The sequence below is a fragment of the Rhinatrema bivittatum genome, chromosome 18 (genome assembly GCF_901001135.1).
Source record: "Rhinatrema bivittatum chromosome 18, aRhiBiv1.1, whole genome shotgun sequence".
Taxonomy (NCBI): Eukaryota; Metazoa; Chordata; class Amphibia; order Gymnophiona; family Rhinatrematidae; genus Rhinatrema; species Rhinatrema bivittatum.
Window position 1 is genome coordinate 59848914 of NC_042632.1, and position 20776 is coordinate 59869689.

A 20776-nucleotide genomic window follows, 5' to 3' on the forward strand; every position below is an offset into this window, starting at 1 on the left:
ACGCGACCCGGGGGCGGTTCCGGAGGGCGCGGCCACGCCCCCGGACCGCCCCGGGCCAAAACCACGCCCCCGGGCCTGCCCCCCGAAACACCGTGTCCCGCCCCGAAAACGGCGCGCTGCTCGGCCCCGCCCCCGACACGCCCCCCTCGGAAAACCCCGGGACTTACGTGAGTCCCGGGGCTCTGCGTGCGCCGGTGCGCCTATTGAACATAGGCGCACCGCCGCGCAGGGCTCTTAAAATCCGCCCCTAAGTGAACTTAATAGCAGGTAATGGACTTCTCCTCCAAGAACTTATCCAATCCTTTTTTAAACCCAGCTATACTAACTGCACTAACCACATCCTCTGGCAACAAATTCCAGAGTTTAATTGTGCGTTGAGTAAAAAAGGAGAGGGAAGAAGAGCCAGAACTAAAATAGTAAAAATAAAAATCCCCAGGTAGTGAAAGCTTATGGTGCCAGCCTGCAATCCCTGGATCTGGTGGAATTGGAGACCTGAAGGAGCAGGAAGGATACTGCCAGTTCAGCTCCTCTCCTCTACCCCCAAAACTTTCTTTTCAGAGCAGTATTTCCCCAATACCTGGCAGCCTGAATGGCTGATGCTGTGCTAGTCTTGCTTCATACAAGCTTCACCCCGGGGCAGTGCTGGCTCCTGAAGTGGCAGTGGCGCTGTTGAGAAGGGAACGTCAGTGCCGTGGACAGGAGAAGGGAACGTCAGTGCCTTGCACAGGTGGACAGGAGGAGGGAACGTCAGGGCCGTGGACAGGAGAAGGGAATGTCAGTGCCTTCCACAGGTGGACAGGAGGAGGGAACGTCAGTGCCTTGCACAGGTGGACAGGAGGAGGGAACGTCAGTGCCGTGGACAGGAGAAGGGAACGTCAGGGCCATGGACAGGAGAAGGGAACGTCAGTGCCTTGCACAGGTGGACAGGAGGAGGGAACGTCAGTGCCGTGGACAGGAGAAGGGAACGTCAGTGCCTTGCACAGGTGGACAGGAGGAGGGAACGTCAGTGCCGTGGACAGGAGAAGGGAACGTCAGGGCCGAGGACAGGTGGACAGGAGAAGGGAACGTCAGTGCCGTGGACAGGAGAAGGGAACGTCAGGGCCTTGCACAGGTGGACAGGAGGAGGGAACGTCAGTGCCTTGCACAGGTGGACAGGAGAAGGGAACGTCAGTGCCGTGGACAGGAGAAGGGAACGTCAGGGCCGAGGACAGGTGGACAGGAGGAGGGAGCTCCAGCCTTAGCAGCCCAGGGCTGCGTGGGCCAATGGGAGAAGAGAGCAGTGTGAGTGAGGAAGCCGGTCCTTTCCGTGGGGGAAGAAGGGGGGCCCCTGTCCCCTTCTCCGTGCCTCAGAGGTGAGGTCTCTGCTAGCTTTCGCTTTTGGGGTGTGAACGATTGGCCAAGTGACGCAGGAAACAAGTTTTACTGCAGCTGTCACCCAGGCTGTGCTGCTTTTCTTGACTGGAAGCCTCCAGTGCAGGGAAGTCAGGCTTCAAATGCTGATTCTCCCACTGATGCTCTTTGTAACCTCGGCTCAGCTACAAGGTTAGGGCCTGATGTACTTTCTCCCATTCTGTATCCATGGGAGAAATGAGGCCCTCTGAAGCATGGACTGTGTCTGGATTTGTAACTTGCCTTGACCTCGCCTTTAGAAGCTGCCGTCACATTTATTGTGGAGATCCTGAGAAGGCAGCTGGCTGCAGGGCTCCTGGGACATCTCGCCATTCAAGCAGATTTATATCCTAATTGTTTAATAAAGGATCAAAACACAAAACACCCTTTATTTCCCAGCAAAGGTCACCCAGAGCAGGCTGTTTATTAAAAAGTATTTACAAATATATCCTTTTTTTTTTTTTTTTACATATATACATTGAAAAACAATGCAGGAATTGGTTCTGGTACACAGGTTCTATGGGGATGTGGGAATCAAATTTTGTATATTACAAATTGCCCCAAATGCTAAATGTAATTAATATTTCTCATCCTAAACAAACTTGTTTTGTGTCTGGGAGCTGTGAAAATGTGATTTTCTTTAACAAACATCATGTTACATGTTCCACACTATCTTTCTGAGCACACGTTCTTCAAAGACATTTGGAATTTAAATATAAAAGCAGCTCCCACTACTGATCCCCAAATTCTAGTGGTGACTTAGTGCTCCAGGAACATCAGCACAGGTGAAAGGGCAGGCTGCATCCTGTAACCTTCATTGGTTCTGACCCTGAAAAGGCTTTCCAGGAGCGGAGAGCAGTTTGTCAGTTGTATCCGTGAGCTCACTGTGGATGCTTTGCCTCATGCCTTGCTGTCCAGTCTCCAAGCTCTCCCTTTTTCTTTCAGGATTGCCCACAGTTATGATTCTGACTTTACTTTCACTGTGGTTTGGGCTTTGATATAACTTGACATCTGCATTTTCCTTCTAAGTGCACTTTGATCCAAAATGAAAATAAAAATGAGGATATGTAGTTCCTCTGCACTATCCAAAAATGACAGAGCTCTTTACCGCTGCCCTTTCACTGATCAGCAGCAGAGGCGACAATAAGAATTTGTGCTGTTGGATGATGGGTGAGGAAGGACGAACAGACTCTGCAATGTCCCTGCTGGTTAGGAGCGGTTTCTGGTGCTTCACGCGACTTCTGATTAACAGTTGGCTTGCTTATTTTGGGATGTGGCCATGCTGAGCAAAGTTCTCAGGACGTGTATCCTCATCTGAAGTGGAGCCAGGAGGGTCTCTCCCTGCAGCTGCGAGACCCGACTGCAGAAAGCAGCCAGGTGCAGCTCAACATCCTGGGTGCTTATGTTATCGTGCTGCGTCAGCTGGGGCTTGCTCTTCCGAATTATTAAATCGATCCGTTCAGTAACGCACGTCCTCAAATGTTCTGAAAGAGGAGGAGATGGGGAAAACCACCTTTCAGGCTGGCTTAATGCAAGAAAAAAGCTAGAAAGGACATAGGAAGCATGCGAACCCTTACCCGTTACTATTCTTTGATAGCTCAGAAACAGCAAACACAATGGTGAAGAATTTCATCCCAGCGCTGCCAGTCTCCACTGCTGTCCTAACCACGAAGACAAGAGACAGAGACTGATCTGAAGTGACTTGCTAAAGCAATGCTCACAAGCCCCCTGGTTAGACAGACACCACCTCGCCCCCTCCGTGATCCGCTGCACAGTACCTGATCTTCCAGCAGCAGTGTAGAGTGCTTGACGAAGTACAGGATCTTAGCCAGGGAGAGCGGCAGCGACGGAGAGAGGAGTGGCTCGCAGCTGTGGTCAAACATAATGTCAATCACTTTGGCTCGCAGGAGAGGGCTCTCCATGCTGTTAAACAGGGTCTCCCTGGGAAGAGGCAAAGGTAGAGGGATCAGCTATGCGTATCACAAAAAACCAAGCCATTAAGAAAAACCAGATTCCATCATTGGAAGTGTCTGAAAGCCCAAACTGTGCTGTGCAGGTCATTGGCCTGGCAATGGGCTCTTGGACTTATTACAGCGTAGCTGAAGTCTAATAGGAACCTTATCTATTACTTAGATGCTCTGTTTTTTTCTTTTAAGATTGTTCACGGCACACCTTAAGAACATAGGAGATGCCATGCTGGGATAGACCATGTTACACTCTCCCAGGGATAGAGCAGAGTTCATACCTGTAACAGGTGTTCTCTGAGGACAGCAGGATGTCAGTCCACACACCTGGGTGACATCATCAGATGGAGCCCCGAAGCGGAAAACTTATGTCAAGGTTTCTAGAACTTTGGCTAGGCCCACTGAGCATGCCCTGTACCACACGTCCACACGGGGACCCTCTCCAGTCTTGTAATACAGAATTATGATTAAAATAAAAATAGGAGCAGGAATTGATGTCCGCAGCCCTCGGATCTCCAACCAGAGGTACAGGAACGACTTTCTGATGTACCATGTTTTGGGGAGAATTCTTCAAAGATAGGGCGAGGGACGATCTGGCCCAACTTCGGGACCACCATGAAACCCTCCAGCAATTCCGCCAGCACCTCAAACCCGTCCTCCTTTTCCAGGAGGACAGTGAGACAGGGGCCAAGGAAGTCTTTCTTTCACCCCCTCGCTCCCATCCACACCATCAGGGCTCCCTTGGCCGTCCTTGGCAGCAGAGAGCCCCCAAGCCCCAGTCGACCCCTCAGTCAATTCCAAGGAAGGAGTTTTGGTGGGTCATAGGGAAGGTAGGCTAGTCGCCCGTACCTGGGACAATAGACCCTCTGATCAGGGGCAGGCTGCGGTTCTTTGCGAACCAGTATAACTTCGGACCAGTGGCTTCTTTCCATCGTCTGTCAAGGATAACAATTGAATCTATTGGGTGTCCCACCAAATTGTGCCCATTTTGGGGGCCAGTAGTGCAACAGGAGAATTCGATCTAAAATTGCTCCCTGTCTTGTCAGCTCCTGAACCAATTGTTTCATAAAACTTTTACTCCATCCAGGAAGTTTATCTCTCTAGCATGTCCTGATGTTACATTTACCCAGTCAATATTGGGGTAATTGAAATATCCCATTATTACTGCACTACCAATTTGGTTAGCTTCCCCAATTTCTCTTAGCATTTCACTGTCCATCTCACCATCTTGGTCAGGTGAAAGGCAGTATACTCCTATCACTATACTCTTCCCCAACACACAAGGGATTTCTACTCATTAAGATTCAATTTTGCATTTAGTCTCATGCAGGATCTTTATTCTGTTCGACTCTATGCCATCCCGGACATAAAGCGCCTCCCTGCCTCCCAGATGCTCCTCTATATCATTGCAATATAATTTGTACCCTAGTATAGCACTATCCCATTGGTTATCCAATTGGTTATCCAAATGTTATCCAACTGGTTATCCAGATGTTAGGAGATTGTAGAGTAGTCAGGGTGGAGGGTACGGCTGTGAGTTGAGAGGAGAATAGGGTTTGGTGAGACTGGTGTATTGTGTATGATTTTTGTAAAAGGGATGAGTGGGTATGGGTCAGCCAAGTGGAGTTCTTTGTATCCAGGGATATTTCATCACATGTATTGAAGCCTTGCCCTCAGCTATCTACAAGGTAAGAAATAAATTCAGCCACGGGGAATATCTTACCTTTGGCAGCGCTTGGGGATACTCAGCAAAAACGGAAACATGGCATCAGCAATTTTGTTAGAGCTGCAAGTTGGGGACTTGTCCACTTCAACGGCTATGGAGAGCATCCGTTGTAGCAGGCATACCAGACTGTAAGGAAAAGACACGAGAACCTCACAACAAGGCTGGACATCGCAGCAGGCCCACCAGACTGTATAGTGGTCAAAACAGAAAAACATATGAATGGCTCGCAGAAACATCAGTACCAAGCAACTAATCTGCAACATATGGAGGGAGCAGAAAATGTGGCAGAACGATTCAGATATAGTCCCAATTGGCCTGATGAAAGAGAACTTCCAAGTGCTCTTTGAACTGTTGCCTGCACATATTACATCCTATGAGCTCCAGAAGCAGGATCTCTGATACAATGCAAATATTAAGAAGGGCATGCTCAGTAAATTTGAGAGTCTGAGATTATATCCAACTTTCCCTGGCTTATGTATGTCGTTAATGCCTGTCAAGGAAGGTGCAAAACAAACCCATTGGTACACACCACCTCCAAGAGAAGAGGGCAGGACCATGCAGCATGCACATTACACTGCAAGGCAGAAGGCTGGAGAGGCTCAGAGAACAGAGAAGACTGCAGCAAGGCAAGGGGAAAAGGGGAGTTGGATTCAGACGAGGGCCCGACTTTTATGTTCGGGGAAACTGATAAGCATGGGGGTAACCTGCACAGAGCAGCAGTTACTATCCTTAACCAATAAGCCTTGATGCTTTTGACACAACTGCAACATCGCTCTCCACTTTGACGATAGTGGGTAGGGGTGGAAGAGGAATTGGATTCAGATGACAACCAAAACGAGCCCCTCGGCATCAGGTGCTCTTTAGAAATGTAAGTCAAGAACATAAGAACATAAGAAATTGCCATGCTGGGTCAGACCAAGGGTCCATCAAGCCCAGCATCCTGTTTCCAACAGAGGCCAATCCAGGCTATAAGAACCTGGCAAGTACCCAAACACTAAGAAGATCCCATGCTACTGATGCAATTAATAGCAGTGGCTATTCCCTAAGTATAATTGATTAATAGCCATTAATGGACTTCTCCTCCAAGAACTTATCCAAACCTTTTTTGAACTCAGCTACACTAACTGCACTAACTACCTTCTCTGGCAACAAATTCCAGAGCTTTATTGTGCGTTGAGTGAAAAAGAATTTTCTCTGATCAGTCTTAAATGTGCTACTTGCTAACTTCATGGCGTGCCCCCTAGTCCTTCTATTATTCGAAAGTGAAAATAACCGAGTCACATCTACTCGTTCAAGACCTCTCATGATCTTAAAGACCTCTATCATATCCCCCCTCAGCCGTCTCTTCTCCAGGCTGAACAGTCCTAACCTCAACTTGATCGCTTCCTTCAGCCACCACACAATTATAGCTTTAGATGTCTTATTTCCCCTTCTTTGGGCTGCTCTGCAGAATAAAGAGGTGATCTAATCTATGGACATCCTAAGTGACCTTTAGATACCTCAATAATGCATGTCTCCCATTTAAGAGCCCAAGCTCCCCAGTGCTAGGTGTAAAGAAATCCAAATCCGGAAAAGCTGGAACATCAAGACTACCTCAGGCAGAAAAGAAGGAACCATGCATAAAGATACCCCCGAATCAGACATCTGTAGGAAGACATCTCGACATGACAGAGCCTGGAGCTCTGAAATTCTTCTGGCTGAACAAATAACCACCAAGAAAACCACTTTAAGAGTCAAGTCCTTAACCATAGCTCTCTTTAATGGTTCAAACCGAGCCTTACACATTTCTGTAAGGACTAGATTCAGATTCCAAGATGGAGACAACCCAGTGTTGCTACCTGGACTCTCAGAGTTAAAGCCAAGTCCCTTGACCATATCCTTTCTGTAGAAAATCCAAAATATGCAACACCATAGCCTGAACAGGCTGAGACTTTATTCAGTCAACAGCAGACCAGGACTCCAAGATCCTCCAAATTCGCACATACGTCATGGATATAGAGGTTGTTTAGCCTGCAAGAAGGTGGAAATAACTGCTTCAGAATATCACCTCCATCTCAGTTGTCGCCTCTCAAAACAGATGCCACAAGACAGAAGTGAGCCACCTGACCTGAAAATATTGGGCCCTGGTGGAAAAGAGTCACCCGATGTCCGAACCTCAGGGGCAAGTCTATGGCCATGTTGATCAGATCTGGGAAGCATGTTGATGTAGCCACTCTGGAACTACCAGGATCACATTGCCCGGATGTTTATCCGCCGTAATCCCTTGTCCACCAGAAGCCATGGAGGGAAGACAAAGAAGAATCCTTCGAGTCCACAGCAGCAGCAGAGCTCCGATTCCTTCTGTACCGTGTTCTTTTCAGTGGCTGTAAAACCATGACACCTTGGTGTTCTCTTTGGTCCCATTCCCCAGGGTCTGACTTTCTCAGACTGAAAAAATCTGCCTGAACGTTGTTCACTCCGCTGATGTGAGACACTGCCAGCTGTTCCAAGTGCTGCTCTGCCCAGGAATCAACTCCTGTCTCTCTTGAACCACTGCCTGATTCTTAGTTCCGGCTTGACAGTTGATGTAGGCCACAGTCGTTTCATTGTCTGATAGGATCTGTATTGGATGGCCATGTAACCTTGGCAGACAGGCAAGCAACGTGAAATGCACCACTCTTGTCTCAAACTGATTGATAGACCACTGGTTCTGACTGATCTTGCCACACCGCCATCCAGAGAGGCTTGCATTGGTGGTGATTATTATCCAATTCAGAATCTCCAATTCTGCACCACGCTCGAGACTGATGCTAGTAAACCATCATGAAAGACTGTCCCTGGCTTTCCCTTCTAATGGAAGAAGATGAAACTCTTCCAATAATGGATTCCAGGAGGAGAGAAGAGTCCCCTGCAGAGGCCGCATATGCGCGAACACCCAATGCATTAATTCCAATGTCGATGCTACAAAACCCAGGACCTGTAAATAGTCCCAGCCCTGGGCACTGAAAGCTCTAGGAGAAGCCTAATCTGACTCTGCAATTTCAGCAATCTCTCTCTGCAAGAAACACTCTCTTCACCAGCTTGTCGAACTGAGATCCCAGATAATCCAGAGTTTGAAAGAGGACTAAATGGCTCGTTGCTAGGTTCTAGAGACTTCAAGCACATCAGTACCTTTTGTTCTGATTGTCGACAGAGGGCCTCTGATTTTGCATGAATGAGCCAGTCATTCAGATGCACCAACACACCCTCCTTTTGCAATATCACCACCATCACCTTGGTGAAGGTATGTGGGACCGTCGCCAGCTGAAGGGTAGGGCTTGAAACCAAAAATGTTCCCTTAGGACCATGAACCTCAGGAATCTCTGGTGCTCCGGCCTGATGGCTATGTGCCAAAATGCCTCTATCAAGGCGAGAGATGCCAAGAAAACTCCCTTGCATACGGCTGCTATGACAGACCTCAGGGTTTCCAAGTGGAAACGGGGAACCTTGAGAGCTGCATTTACCTTCTTTAAATCCAATATCTCTTGGATTGGATATGGGGGGTGGGGGGAAGAAACAGGATTCTTAACTTAAAATTGACCTCCGTCCACACTAAGCATGTTTAGGGTCTGAGCCAATAAACTCTGAGCAGAGTCCGAAGCAGCTCTCAATCATATGCAATTTCTCCCTTTCTAGAGGTGAGAAAACCAATTCCCTATCGGAATCCTCCAAAGTCTCATGATCCACACCCGCTCGAACATTACCAGCGACAGCCTCCTTGCAGCATTTGACAAATGGGAAGTCCAGGCATGCAATCTCTATGGAGTAAGTTGCTTTGCTTTCGTTGGGCGTCCCGACAGAAAAGTCTGCAGGCCCTGGAAACATTCCACCCAGGAGGAGGAGGAGGATGGATGGATCTGTACCGGAGTCCATAAGCCCAGGTTGGAGACAGCAAGTCTCTGTCTCTTGGGGAAGCTTCTGCCCTCAGAAACAAGGGAGGAGGAGAACTGACCATTGTCTCGCCTCCCACTCCACTCCCCCTCCAGACACCTTAGGCCGACAGGATGTCCCAAAATGGCCAAAAGCTGTAGTAGTCAAATCGCCTTGAACATCTAAACTACTCTGACACAAATGGAGAGAGAGAGTGAGGACTGAATTTCTATCAGACACAAGCCTTGCAGATAGCAAGGCACTTGGACCTGTTCATCCCCTCGCCTAGCTCTCCTGAACTTCAGCTCTAGGCGGTCCACTGCGCGTACCCCGATGCTACACAGGTGTACATGCACACCCCTCCAGGATGCACGCAAATACGCACTCAAGACTAGGTCTCAGTCATATGCTCACAAGTGCCGGCACAAAAACGCGCGCAAGTCGAGGTCGCAAATCTGGGCTGCGACCTTACTTGCACAGGTCCTTGTGCACACAACTGCCACGCGGCGAGAACGTTCACACATGCCTATGAATGTGAGAAAAGATGCCGCAGCCTACCACATGGCTAAGCAAAGCCTTCCTGCACCTTCAGCGCATTTAGGCCTGCATCCATACAACATCTGGCACCAAAAATCATCAAAAGCTAGAAGAGCTTCTCAATAGCTCAGACCTCTTGACTGGTCAAGAATCCATGGAGCCTATTCCACTAAACAAGCTTTGCGCATAAGCAAATTAAAACCGTCAGAAGAGCTCTAACAGAACCAGAGATGATGTCTCAGTGCAAGTGCCTCTCTGCATCTCTGCTGGCGATATTTGAGGAGGGATTCTCCTGCTAGGGAATTGAAAGTGGCCGCCATTTCTGTGCTGGTGGGGAAAGCCTCGTGCTAGACCTAGTCACCCATGAAAGTCGTTCTAGCGGTACGGCCATGTTTGATGTAGACCCCCGAACGCACACACTGTTCCCCTTCACATCCACGGCACCACCAGCCCCTCAACAGTAAGCAGGGGAACAGTCCCTCTGCGCTACAGAGCCAACACCCGGTCTCCTCCACAGGCAGAGAAACTGCTAAAAAACCTTGCTGTTGCACAGATTCCTCTATCTAGTTCCTGGTTCTCTTTTTTTTTTCACTCTGAGAACAAATAAAGATTCATAGAAACCATTACTTTCCTTTAGTGCAGAAGTTCATGTTCCAGGATCGCAGGCTGCACGGAAAATCAGAAGAGAGCCAGACCACTGGCTCTATCCGTCTCCTTTTGCCAAACTTTAGTGACCCAGCTCAGGACAAACTGTATAAAAGGGACACTTCCCTGGCTCCACTGGGCTTGCAGTGCAGAACTGCCAGCAGATTCCACCGCTGTTTCATGGGGGATGAGGGATCTGGACCAGCAGAAGTCCACCCTATGGACCTCCAGACCGAGCTATCAGAAGGGTCACCAACCCCCTGCTTGTCTGTCTCAAACCGGGGGGGGGTGGACTGCAGGTTTTACACCATCTGCCATGTGCTGGAGACAGAGAAATACTGAGGGACTGCAGGTGGCACACCGGGTTATGTACAGTGTCAGTGAGACTCTCTGTCTCCATCTGCTGGCAGGAGGGCAAAACCCAGGAGTCTGGACTGATCTGGGTACGTACAGGGAACGGAAGAGTTATTGGGAAAGGTTTGTCTTTTTGTCGATAATACAAAAATCTGTAACAGGGTAGGACAGCCAGGAAGGAGTGGAAAACATGAGGAGGGATCTAGCGAAGCTCGAGGAATGGTCTAAGGTTTGGCAGCCAAGATTTAATGCTAAAAAATGCAGAGTAATTCATTTAGGATGCTAAAACCCAAGGAATAGGTACAGTACTGGAGGTGAATTTCTTCTAAGCACAAAGGAAGAGCAGGATCTGGGGGTGATTGTATCTGATGATCTTAAGGTGGCCAAACAGGTGGATAAAGTGACAGTAAAAGCCAGAAAGCTGCTTGGCTGCAGAGGGAGAGGAAGGGTCAGCAGAAAAAGGGAGGTGATATTGCCCCTGTACAGGTCCCTGGTGAGACCTCACTGGGAATACTGAGTACAATTCTGGAGATCGCACCTTCAAATGGATATAAACAGGATGGAGTCGGGCCAGAGGGAGGCTGCTAAAATGGTCAGTGGTCTTTGTTCTAAAACCTATGGGGATAGACTTAAAGATCTAAACATGTACACCCAGAGGAAAGGTGAGATAGGGGAGAAATGATAGAGATATGCAAAGGAGGGGAGCCTCTTTCAATGGAAAGGAAGCTCTAGAACAAGAGGTCATGAGATGAGGTTGAAATGGGGTAGACTCAGGAGTAATATTAGGAAACATTTCTTTACAGAGAGGGTGGTGGATGCATGGAACAGCCTTCCCATTGAGACGGTGGAGACAAAAACAGCATATAAATTCAAGAAAGCATGGGATAAATACAGGGGATCTCTAAAGAAGTGATGATAATTGGGCGGATGGGCCATACGGTCTTTTTCTGCTGTCATATAGTTTTGAAATGCCCTAGTCAATATCTTCTCTAAGACTTTTTGCAAGTCCAAATCTTCAGTTTACTGTTTGGTCCCCCACTCGATCATCTGATACATCAAGTTAACATAAGAAGTTTGTTACTTGGAAGTACCCTGCAGATCCTAATGGGAAAATCTCTTCCAGAAGTAAGAGGTGGCAATTCCCACATCTGTCTGGCTAATAAGTGTTCACAGAACTCTCCTCCAGAAACCTCTCCACCCTGCGTTGGTAAAAGCTCCTTCAGACAGCTCGATTGTACCTTTGGGTCTTGCTCCTCGTTGAGTCAGTTATAGGAAGCAGGGAAGGGCCAGGCTGAACTTCAGAAACCTCCAGGGAAGAGAATTTCACCGCATTAACCAGCCACTGAATTACATCCCTGTAACATAATGTAAACCGATCAGTACAGTAATAACGTCTTCCTGTAACCTAACGTAACGAGCGATCGGCACAGTAGTAACGTCTCCCCTGTGACCTAACGTTAAAAACGATCGGCACAGTAATAACGTCTCCCCGTAACGTAACCTAAAGAGCGATCGGCACGGTAATAACGTCTCCCCGTGACCTAACGTAAAGAGTGATCGGCACGGTAGTAACGTCTCCCCATGACCTAACGTAAAGAGCGATCAGTACAGTAATAACGCCTCCCCGTAACCTAACGTAAAGAGCGATCGGCACGGTAATAACGTCTCCCCGTGACCTAACGTAAAGAGCGATCGGCACGGTAATAACGTCTCCCCGTGACCTAACGTAAAGAGCGATCGGCACGGTAATAACGTCTCCCCGTGATCTAACGTAAAGAGCGATCGGTACAGTAATAACGTCTCCCCGTAACCTAACGTAAAGAGCGATCGGCACGGTAATAATGTCTCCCCATGACCTAACGTAAAGAGCGATCGGCACGGTAATAATGTCTCCCCGTAACCTAATGTAAAGAGCGATCGGCACAGTAGTAACGTCTCCCCGTAACCTAACGTAAAGAGCGATCGGTACGGTAACAATACCTCCCCGTAACCTAACATAAAGAGCGATCAGTACGGTAATAACGTCTCCCCGTGACCTAACATAAAGAGCGATCGGTACGGTAACAACACCTCCCCGTAACCTAACGTAAAGAGCGATCGGTACGGTAACAATACCTCCCCGTAACCTAACATAAAGAGCGATCAGTACGGTAATAACGTCTCCCCGTGACCTAACGTAAAGAGCGATCGGCACGGTAGTAACGTCTCCCCGTAACGTAACGAGCGATCGGCACGGTAATAACGCCTCCCCGTAACCTAACATAAAGAGGATCAGTACTGTAATAACGTCTCCCTGTAACAACGTAAAGAGCGATCGGTACGGTAATAGCGTCGCCTTCCTTTTGAACAGAGGGAGAGAGAGGCCGATGAAGAGGGAACTTACATAGATTCAGAAAAAAAGGGGGGGGGGGGGGGAGTCCATGTTTGTAATACAAGGAATGGAAGAATGGACTCCCCAGAGAACTGGCAGCAGTCTGCACTAGCAAAAATGAAACACATATTCACAACAACTGTTAGCAAGCAGCGGTAGAAGCACTGTAGACATGGGGAGGAGGAAACTATTCCCACACAATCCAAGCAATAAGCAATGGCTTTCGTGTGGAAGAGAGTCTGGGGGAACAATGCTGCTACCTGACGTTGGAGAAGTGATTATCGCAAGACAAGACACTTTTGGCGATAGATTTCTGCAGAGTGCGCCGCCGCAGGTTCGCCTGGAAATCATCCTCCAGTGTCTGAATGACGTACTGCAGGAAGAGAAGTTGGGAGGGAAATGCATCCTGCAGAAAAAAGTAAGAGCATAAGAGACAAGTGCACCTCTCTTGGACTATCTGCTGATTTCTTATGTTTCTTGCAACCAAAGACACACAAGAAACTGCTTATGTTTAATGTCTAGCACTGGCATTCTAAGTATGAACCTGCATATCTGGAGAATTGTAACCCAACAGGGAGCCAGTGACAAGCAATCTGCACACCCCACTGGGAAAAAACCCAACAAGTGCAACTCTACAATGTTTCCTCTCAGACAGCTCCCTCCCAGTCTGCAAAGGGCAGGACGACCCACGCTGAGTTACCATTTTTTCCATCACATTAGATACCAGCTTCCAGTCCCATTTCACTGTTGATGCATTTGCTGGGTGAAACCTGAAATAAAAAGTAGAAAAATGTATCTGAACATTAATTCTCACTCTGGAAGTTTCTTTCCCCTCTCTGCTTCTCACCTCCATGCTGAGAGGGGATGGCCTACTTCCTTCCCTCTCATTCCAAGAGGTCCAAGTCCCACACAGGGAGAAGGATATTTCCTTATCTCATCCCTTTCTCCCTATCCCCAGCAGAGCTCGCAGCTCCCTTCACATTCGAGTCTATTAGCAATGCAGTTGACATGAAAAACCTGAGATCTCTTGTACGAGCAGGCTGAAGGCTGTCAGCACAGTGGGTCGTACGTTATCTAGAATGGCCCCTTAAGAAGTCACAGCATATTTGGGGACTGCTTCACGTACCTTTGAATTTTCATTAGTAGCATGTAAGCATCCATGAGGATGTCTGGGCCGTGCAAGCCCAGCATGATCTTGTTAATCACATGAGAGACGATCTCCTTGGGAGGGTAGTGCTGGAGGGACACAAAGTCTGAGAGGAATTGAAGGGTACCCTGGGGGAAGTTCTCCTCGATGGTGGAAGTCACCATATTTAGTCTGCGCTCGGGGATCGGCTTGGATTGCTGACACTGATGATCAGAGAAGTTAACATGGGACATGAGGATCACCAAGCAGCCAACAAGCAGATACATTATGTGCTCTAGTTACTGATAAAGGTTACAAGAAAGAAAGATTACACCAATTAGAAAATGTTTTATCTACTTAATCACCAGCCAGACCAGGCAGGGCACCTGATATTACGTGCAATTATTCTGTCAAAGGGACTCATGGTTAGAAAATGACTTTTTTGGGGAAAAAAAACCCATAATTTTGTAAATCTGTTTTCAACTGCGAAGATCCCCACAGCCCACTAATGGCATGTTGCAGGCACGGGTGCCCCAGTGCCACTCTACCATCTCTCATTTCTTGCTTTACCTTTCTGATTTCAGCATCTGCCTTCAGATCTTGGAAGAAGAGATGCTGCACAGGGGGATTGCAGAAATATTTGAGTTTGTTCAGCCATGCTCTGTTGGATGGACAGCGTTTGGGTGAGCCAACAAGATCCAATTCTGGAATCGCACCTTTGCTGTCCACCCCCAGAGAAAGCTGCTGTGTGCTTCTCAGGGAGGACGAGGGGTCCAGGACTGAGGGGCATTGGCGATGCTGACAGGGCAGAGGGGATGAATTCTGGAGAGTTACAGAATTTGCACCACAGTTCTTGGAGGCAAGGTCCTGAAGGTCAAGCGGTGGCAAGTCCTGGGATGTGTGGATGTTTGGTGAGGAGGAAGACGCGCCCTCAAGCTGCAGGCTCTCCAGAGAGCCCATATCACTATTAAGCATGGTACGGCTGCTACTGAGCTCCAGGCTGAAGAGCGAGAGGCCACTGCTGCTCTCGTTACAGTCACTGGAAGAGACGGATCTGGGGGACAGGTTGGCCTTCTGCTTACAGTCTATATCCAGAGTATAACGTCCAGTCTGCAGCCTGACATCGGAAACACCTCCAGATTTCTCATGTATTTCATCCTTGATGTGCAAATCACCACCAGCAAGATATGAGCACTCCCCAGCATGGAAGGGCTCACTGTCCAGTTCCACACCAGTGTCATCACTGAGCACACTGCCGTCCATTCTCTCAGGCATAGTCAGGTCAATCACAGTGCAGCAAGAGTCATCTTCTGTAAGGTCGATGATGTCCTTCTGAGTGAAGAAAGAAAGGAACACAAAACTTTATCCAAAGCAGCCAGCACATGGGAAACATATTTATGATCAACAAGAAGCAACCAAAGGACTTTAGGCTGTTGCTTGAAAAGTCCCACAATCCACCTTGCTCCACTCCTCAGTACTATCCATGCAACACAGAAGCCTTGCTTTCCATTACAGTCATCAGCCCTGAATTTACTAGCAAATAGCAAAGAAATTTTGTGGTGTAGCAGCCTAGTGGCTAGAACATTGAGCTGATAACCAGGGAAGCCAGGGCTCAAATTCTGCCAACACTCCATGTGATCTTAGGCAAGTCACTTTGCCCTCCATTGCCATGATTGGGGACAGGGAAACAACTGAATGTAACTTGCCTTGAGCTAAACCTAAAACAAATAAAATACCTCTAGCTATTGAGAAGGTGGAGCTGCTGTCCTCTTGACCATAACACCATGATATGGTTCAAAGTGAGAAAGTGCAATGCATGGTGGGAGATGATGATCTGAGACGCTGCCTAAAACTCTCCCGATTTGACAGGGGTTCCCTCCGTTCCTCATAATATTTATTTTATTTTTTATTTAAGGTTTTTTTATACCGGCCTTCATGAAAAATTCACATCATGTCGGTTTACATAAAAAACAGGGGTGCGATGAATACAACAACGAACATAAATAAACGTGATGAAGAGATGCAGTTACAATTAACAAGGGCTATTGAACTGGGGTGGAGGAATTAAAGAGAGATAGAAGAAGTTAATTATATACAAAAATACAATATATACAGTGTACAATATATACAGCTACTGTGTCGAGTGTTTGCTGGTGAGGCGTATTAGTTGGGGTTCGGGAAGGCTTGCCTGATCAGCCATGTCTTGAGTCTTTTCCTAAAGGTTAGGAGGCATGGCTCGTTTCTGAGATCTGGGGGCATGGAGTTCCATAAAGGTGGGCCAGCTGTGGAAAAGGCTCGGTCTCTTAAGGTACTGTGATTAGTGGTTTTGGTAGGTGGAACATGGAGGCATCCTCTGTAAGCTTCTCTGGTCAGTCTTGTGGATTTGTGTAAGCGGAGGGGAACTTGTAGGTCGATTGTGGTATGTTGGTGATAGCACAAAGCAATGCAATAAACCCTGGAGTCTTCTACAGATGATCAGTAACTGCACCTAGAGCTCCCCACTTCTGCCACCATCAATACAATTTGAAATCCAAATCCTTCAATTTTGGGTTCAGTGTCTGCCTCTTCTCTCCACATGTGAGAAAAATGATTTATATTATAATCTTTACCTAATCCATTTTACATTAAAAAAAAAGCTTATTTTCATTTTCCCAGAATCCCATAGACTTGATGTATTATTTTTTATTAGAAAATATGGGGCCAATAGGCCATACAATGACCTGTCCATGAAGGTTGCTGGTTACAGACGCAGGATCTGGACTAGGCATGGCTTCGCTGCAGTGCCAAAAGGTGAGCTGACTACCTTCAATGTGCGGGCCCCCTTCTCTTCTTCAGGAAGCGAGGGAAAGTCGCGGGATGACATGCTGGCCATTTAATTCCCTAATGGAACTTCAGTCCTTTTAAAAACTGCACTGGAACATGAGCTCGGCTGGATTCTGCATTAGAATGGAAAGCCTGCCCTTAGCAACGAGCAATCTGTTATGTTCCTTAAAGAGCTCCCAAGCAAACTCAGTATCCTAAGAACATAAGAAATTGCCATACTGGGTCAGACCAAAGGTCCATCAAACCCAGCATCCTGTTTCCAACAGAGGCCAAGCCAGGTCACAAGAACCTGGCAGGACCCCAAGGGGTAGAGAGATTCCAAGCTGCTTATCCCATGAATAAGCAGTGGATTTATGCAACTTCACCTTAATAATGGTTATTAATGGAACTTGTTCAAACCTTTTTTAAACAAAGCTATATTAATAGCTTTCACCACATCCTTTGGCAATGAATTCCAGAGCTTAATTATGCATTGAGTAAAAAAACGTTTCCTCTTATTAGTTAAGTGTATTATGTAGTAACTTCATTGTGTGTCCCCTGGTCTTTGTACTTTTCTAAAGAGTAAACAACTGATTAACATTTACTCGTTCCACTCCACTCATTATTTTATAGACCTCTCTCATATCTCCCCTCAGTCATCTATTCTGCAAGCTGAAGAGTCCTAACCTCTTTAGCCTTTCTTCATAGGGGAATTGTTCCATCCTCTATCATCTCGGTTGCCCTTCTCTGTACCGTTTCTAATTCTGCTATATCTTTCTTGAGATGTGGTGACCAGAACTGAACACAATAAACTGAAGTAATGATTCAAAGATATTCCTAATTTATCTCGGTTGACAACATATTCATTAAAATTTCCAATCAAGTCTGTAACCTCGGCATCATTTTAGACCCAAAATTAAATCTGTCCAACCATATCAAATCCATCATTTTGTAAACTCTGATTACTCAAACACATCAAGCCATTACTTGACCTCTCTCTCTTCCGCACAGTACTTCAATCCCTAATTCTAAAGGGATTAGACTATTGCAACTCTATTTAGGTCTACCTCAAACTGCTTTACACCCTCTTCAACTTGCACAAAATGCTGCAGCACGGCTTCTTTCTAACTGCAATCTACATGAGCACATATCCCCACTTCTTTTTCACTTGCACTGGCTCCCAATTAAATGGCGTATTCAATACAAAACCCTAACAATAATAAGAACATAAGAAATTTCCCTACTGGGTCAGACCGAGGGTCCATCAAGCCCAGCATCCTGTTTCCAATAGAGGCCAAACCAGGCCACAAGACCTGGCAATTACCCAAACCAAAAAATCTGACTAGTACCCACTTTCAACTCAGAGCCCTTGATAGTCCAAGCACAAGCACAATCTTATCTATAACAACCATAACTCATGGCTATCTGCTACTTTGCATCTTTATACACTCTGCAGAAACCTCAGATCAAAAAATCAACTTCCAGTACAAGTCCCATCACCTAAATCAACCAGGCTAAGCATGACACATTTTATGGAACACTTTACCACCTGACCTCAGATTACTCTCTAACACTAAAGACTTCAAGAAAGCAATAAATCACCACCTTTGCAGACTAGCTTTCCCAGATCCCTGTGATTTGTCTACCTGTCAAGATTAGTTTTTTTCATTTTATGTTTTATTATCCTGAGATTATATCATTATTTTAATCTTGTTTTTTATAATTTTTTTTAATTTTTTTTTCCACAATTATGAATGTTTCCTTGTAACCTGCCCGAACATTGGAGGGTGCGGGATATAAATCCTTTAAAATAAATAAGATGAGGTCGCACCATGGACTGATACAGAGGCAGTGTGATATTCTCTGTTTTATTCTCCACTCCTTTTCTAACAATCCTTAGCATTCTATTTGCTTTCTTGGCTGCTGCTGTACACTGAGTAGATTTCAATGTATTATCAACAATAACACTTAGATCCTTTTCCTGAATGGTGACTCCTAATGTGGAACCTTGCACTTATACATATTAATTTTCCATTTGCATGCCCAGTCTCTTAGTTTTGTAAGGTTCCTTGTCCTCTTTACACTCAGGGTGGGATCTGCACAAAAGGAAAGGAAATCAGCAGGCAAGATTCTAATTTCACCTTCTTCATCATCCTGTCAAACCAGTCCACACTTGTGGGATGTACCTAAGCACTGACTATCCTGGGTGAGAGTAGGCCAGTGCTGCTTCGAGAACCCTTATTCCAAAGGCCATGCCTTTTGCCTGCAAGTTTATCCTGTAATGTTTTGTGAACAAGTGCTTAACCAGAGCTACCATCTGCTGGAAGCAGGCTATATAGGGAAAAGGGGCATCAGTGCAAAATTCTTGCTGTGTGCCTCCATCTGCTGGTAGGAGGGACAAATTCCACAAGTCTGTACTGTTCTGGCAGGATGATGAGAAAGCATTATTTGCAAGACAGACTAGAGCAAGCCATTGCTATTCCTGGGAAACATTAACAAAATATAGATTTACATTTTGGGATCTGCTGAGTACTTGTGATCAAGCTGCACTTGATGGACCTTGGTCTGACTCTGCATGGCATATCTTGTATATACTTATGTCCCAATTCCCGCTTAGATACATCCCACAAGTCTGGACTGGTCTCTACACCAATCCAAAATACTGCAGTAATGTTAACTTTAGAAATAACAGAGGTTATTTCATTTCCAGCCTCTAATCAAGAATGGTAATAGAATTCAAAATGGCATGGAACCCTGTGTTTTGTCAAATGCCCTTTTGAATTCCATTGCTGTTTTTTGTCTTCACCTTCTTCCGGGAGAGCATTCCAGGCATTCACCTGATGGAGTTTCATATCATGACCCCTAGTTTTACAAGATATGAAAGTCCAAGGAAGAAGACTCAGGAACTTCAGGATATTTTCTTCATGGAAAGAGTGATGGATGCCTGGAAAGCCCTCCCGGAAGAGGAAGTATAGATATTGCTAAGAAAATGGATTGCATCTGTTACTGGGCCTGTTAAACCCGATTATGAAGTAGAAAAATCACGTTAGAAAGAGGAAAGTGGTGCGGAGATCTCTGCCATGTTAACTCCTGGCTCTGCCCATCTTTCCTTCCCTGTTACAGGATACGTGGAAGCTGGCTCGCCGCCATCTTTGTTCCGGGCGCTTGTCATTGGCCGAAAACAAGGTGAAGTCAGGCTGCAGTTTGCCCTCATTTGCTGTGTCCGCCGGCTCCCTGGGACTCACCGAGTTCTTCGAAATGTTTATGGGCGATCCATGGTCTGCCTCCGTCTCGGCATCCGAAATGTCAGATATCACTATGGGATCAGCCATGGCGTCACATGCCGCCGGGATCCTGCAGCCGCCCTCCTCCTGTCGGGACCTGGCATCCGGCTCCGCAGCAGTCAGGGGCTCAGAAGGCACATCGTCCCTCCGGGCCCCGGACCCCGGGCACCTCGGCCCTGCTCCTTCCGGGATCGCTGCAGGCCCAACCAGCCGAGCGCCGAGCGCATCGGTCTTCACTAGGCTGACGTAGCTGCGCGTGCACAAACTATCCCTGGTTCTGGTGGGAAGGCTCCTCCATAAATCCCGAAGAGGAGGCCCCGCCATGGAGCCAGACGTTCCTTATCCTGTGTGTCCAGATACCCCCTGTCCCAAAAGAAGGCTCGTCCATCTGTTTGCATTAGGCCCGTGTTACCAGTAGGGTTGCCCAACTTTTCCACAGACCACGACTGGTTGAATAGATTCAACTTCTGGAACATCTGGTGAAGAGGGTCAATTTTCTCCCTCCAACTTTTCTTTAGGTATCATGACCCTCATGTAATTTCTGGCAAAATATTTCCACATCCTTTACACAAACTCTTCAGAAAAAGGTAGCAAAGCCTCCTTAGCCAATGTTTGTTCTGGTTCAGCATGGCGATGTGGACTTCTTGCTAGGGAGAGAGAATGTATTCTTCTATGTTTCCTTGAAGATCT

The 20776-nt window shown here is 46.9% G+C and overlaps 1 protein-coding gene across 3 annotated transcripts; it reads right to left on the reverse strand.

Moving 5' to 3' along the window:
• Positions 1–1773: 1773 nt before the first annotated feature.
• On the reverse strand, positions 1774–20572 carry SIMC1 (SUMO interacting motifs containing 1). 3 transcript variants are annotated; one of them, XR_003853341.1, is made up of 10 exons: positions 20048–20572; positions 14571–15332; positions 14001–14224; positions 13575–13644; positions 13135–13280; positions 11742–11858; positions 5077–5205; positions 3168–3330; positions 2967–3045; positions 1774–2873 (listed from the first exon to the last, which is right to left on the reverse strand). XR_003853341.1 is itself a non-coding variant. In XM_029583322.1 (10 exons), the coding sequence occupies exons 1-9, from the start codon at positions 20408–20410 to the stop codon at positions 2988–2990; spliced, it is 2037 nt and encodes a 678-aa protein (XP_029439182.1). In that variant the 5' UTR covers positions 20411–20572; the 3' UTR covers positions 1774–2873; positions 2967–2987. The 3 variants fall into 3 exon arrangements, 2 of the variants coding, with proteins under 2 accessions (XP_029439182.1, XP_029439183.1); XM_029583322.1 differs by having other exon boundaries at positions 2967–3050; XM_029583323.1 differs by lacking the exon at positions 20048–20572 and adding an exon at positions 16721–16945 and having other exon boundaries at positions 2967–3050.
• Positions 20573–20776: the final 204 nt, after the last annotated feature.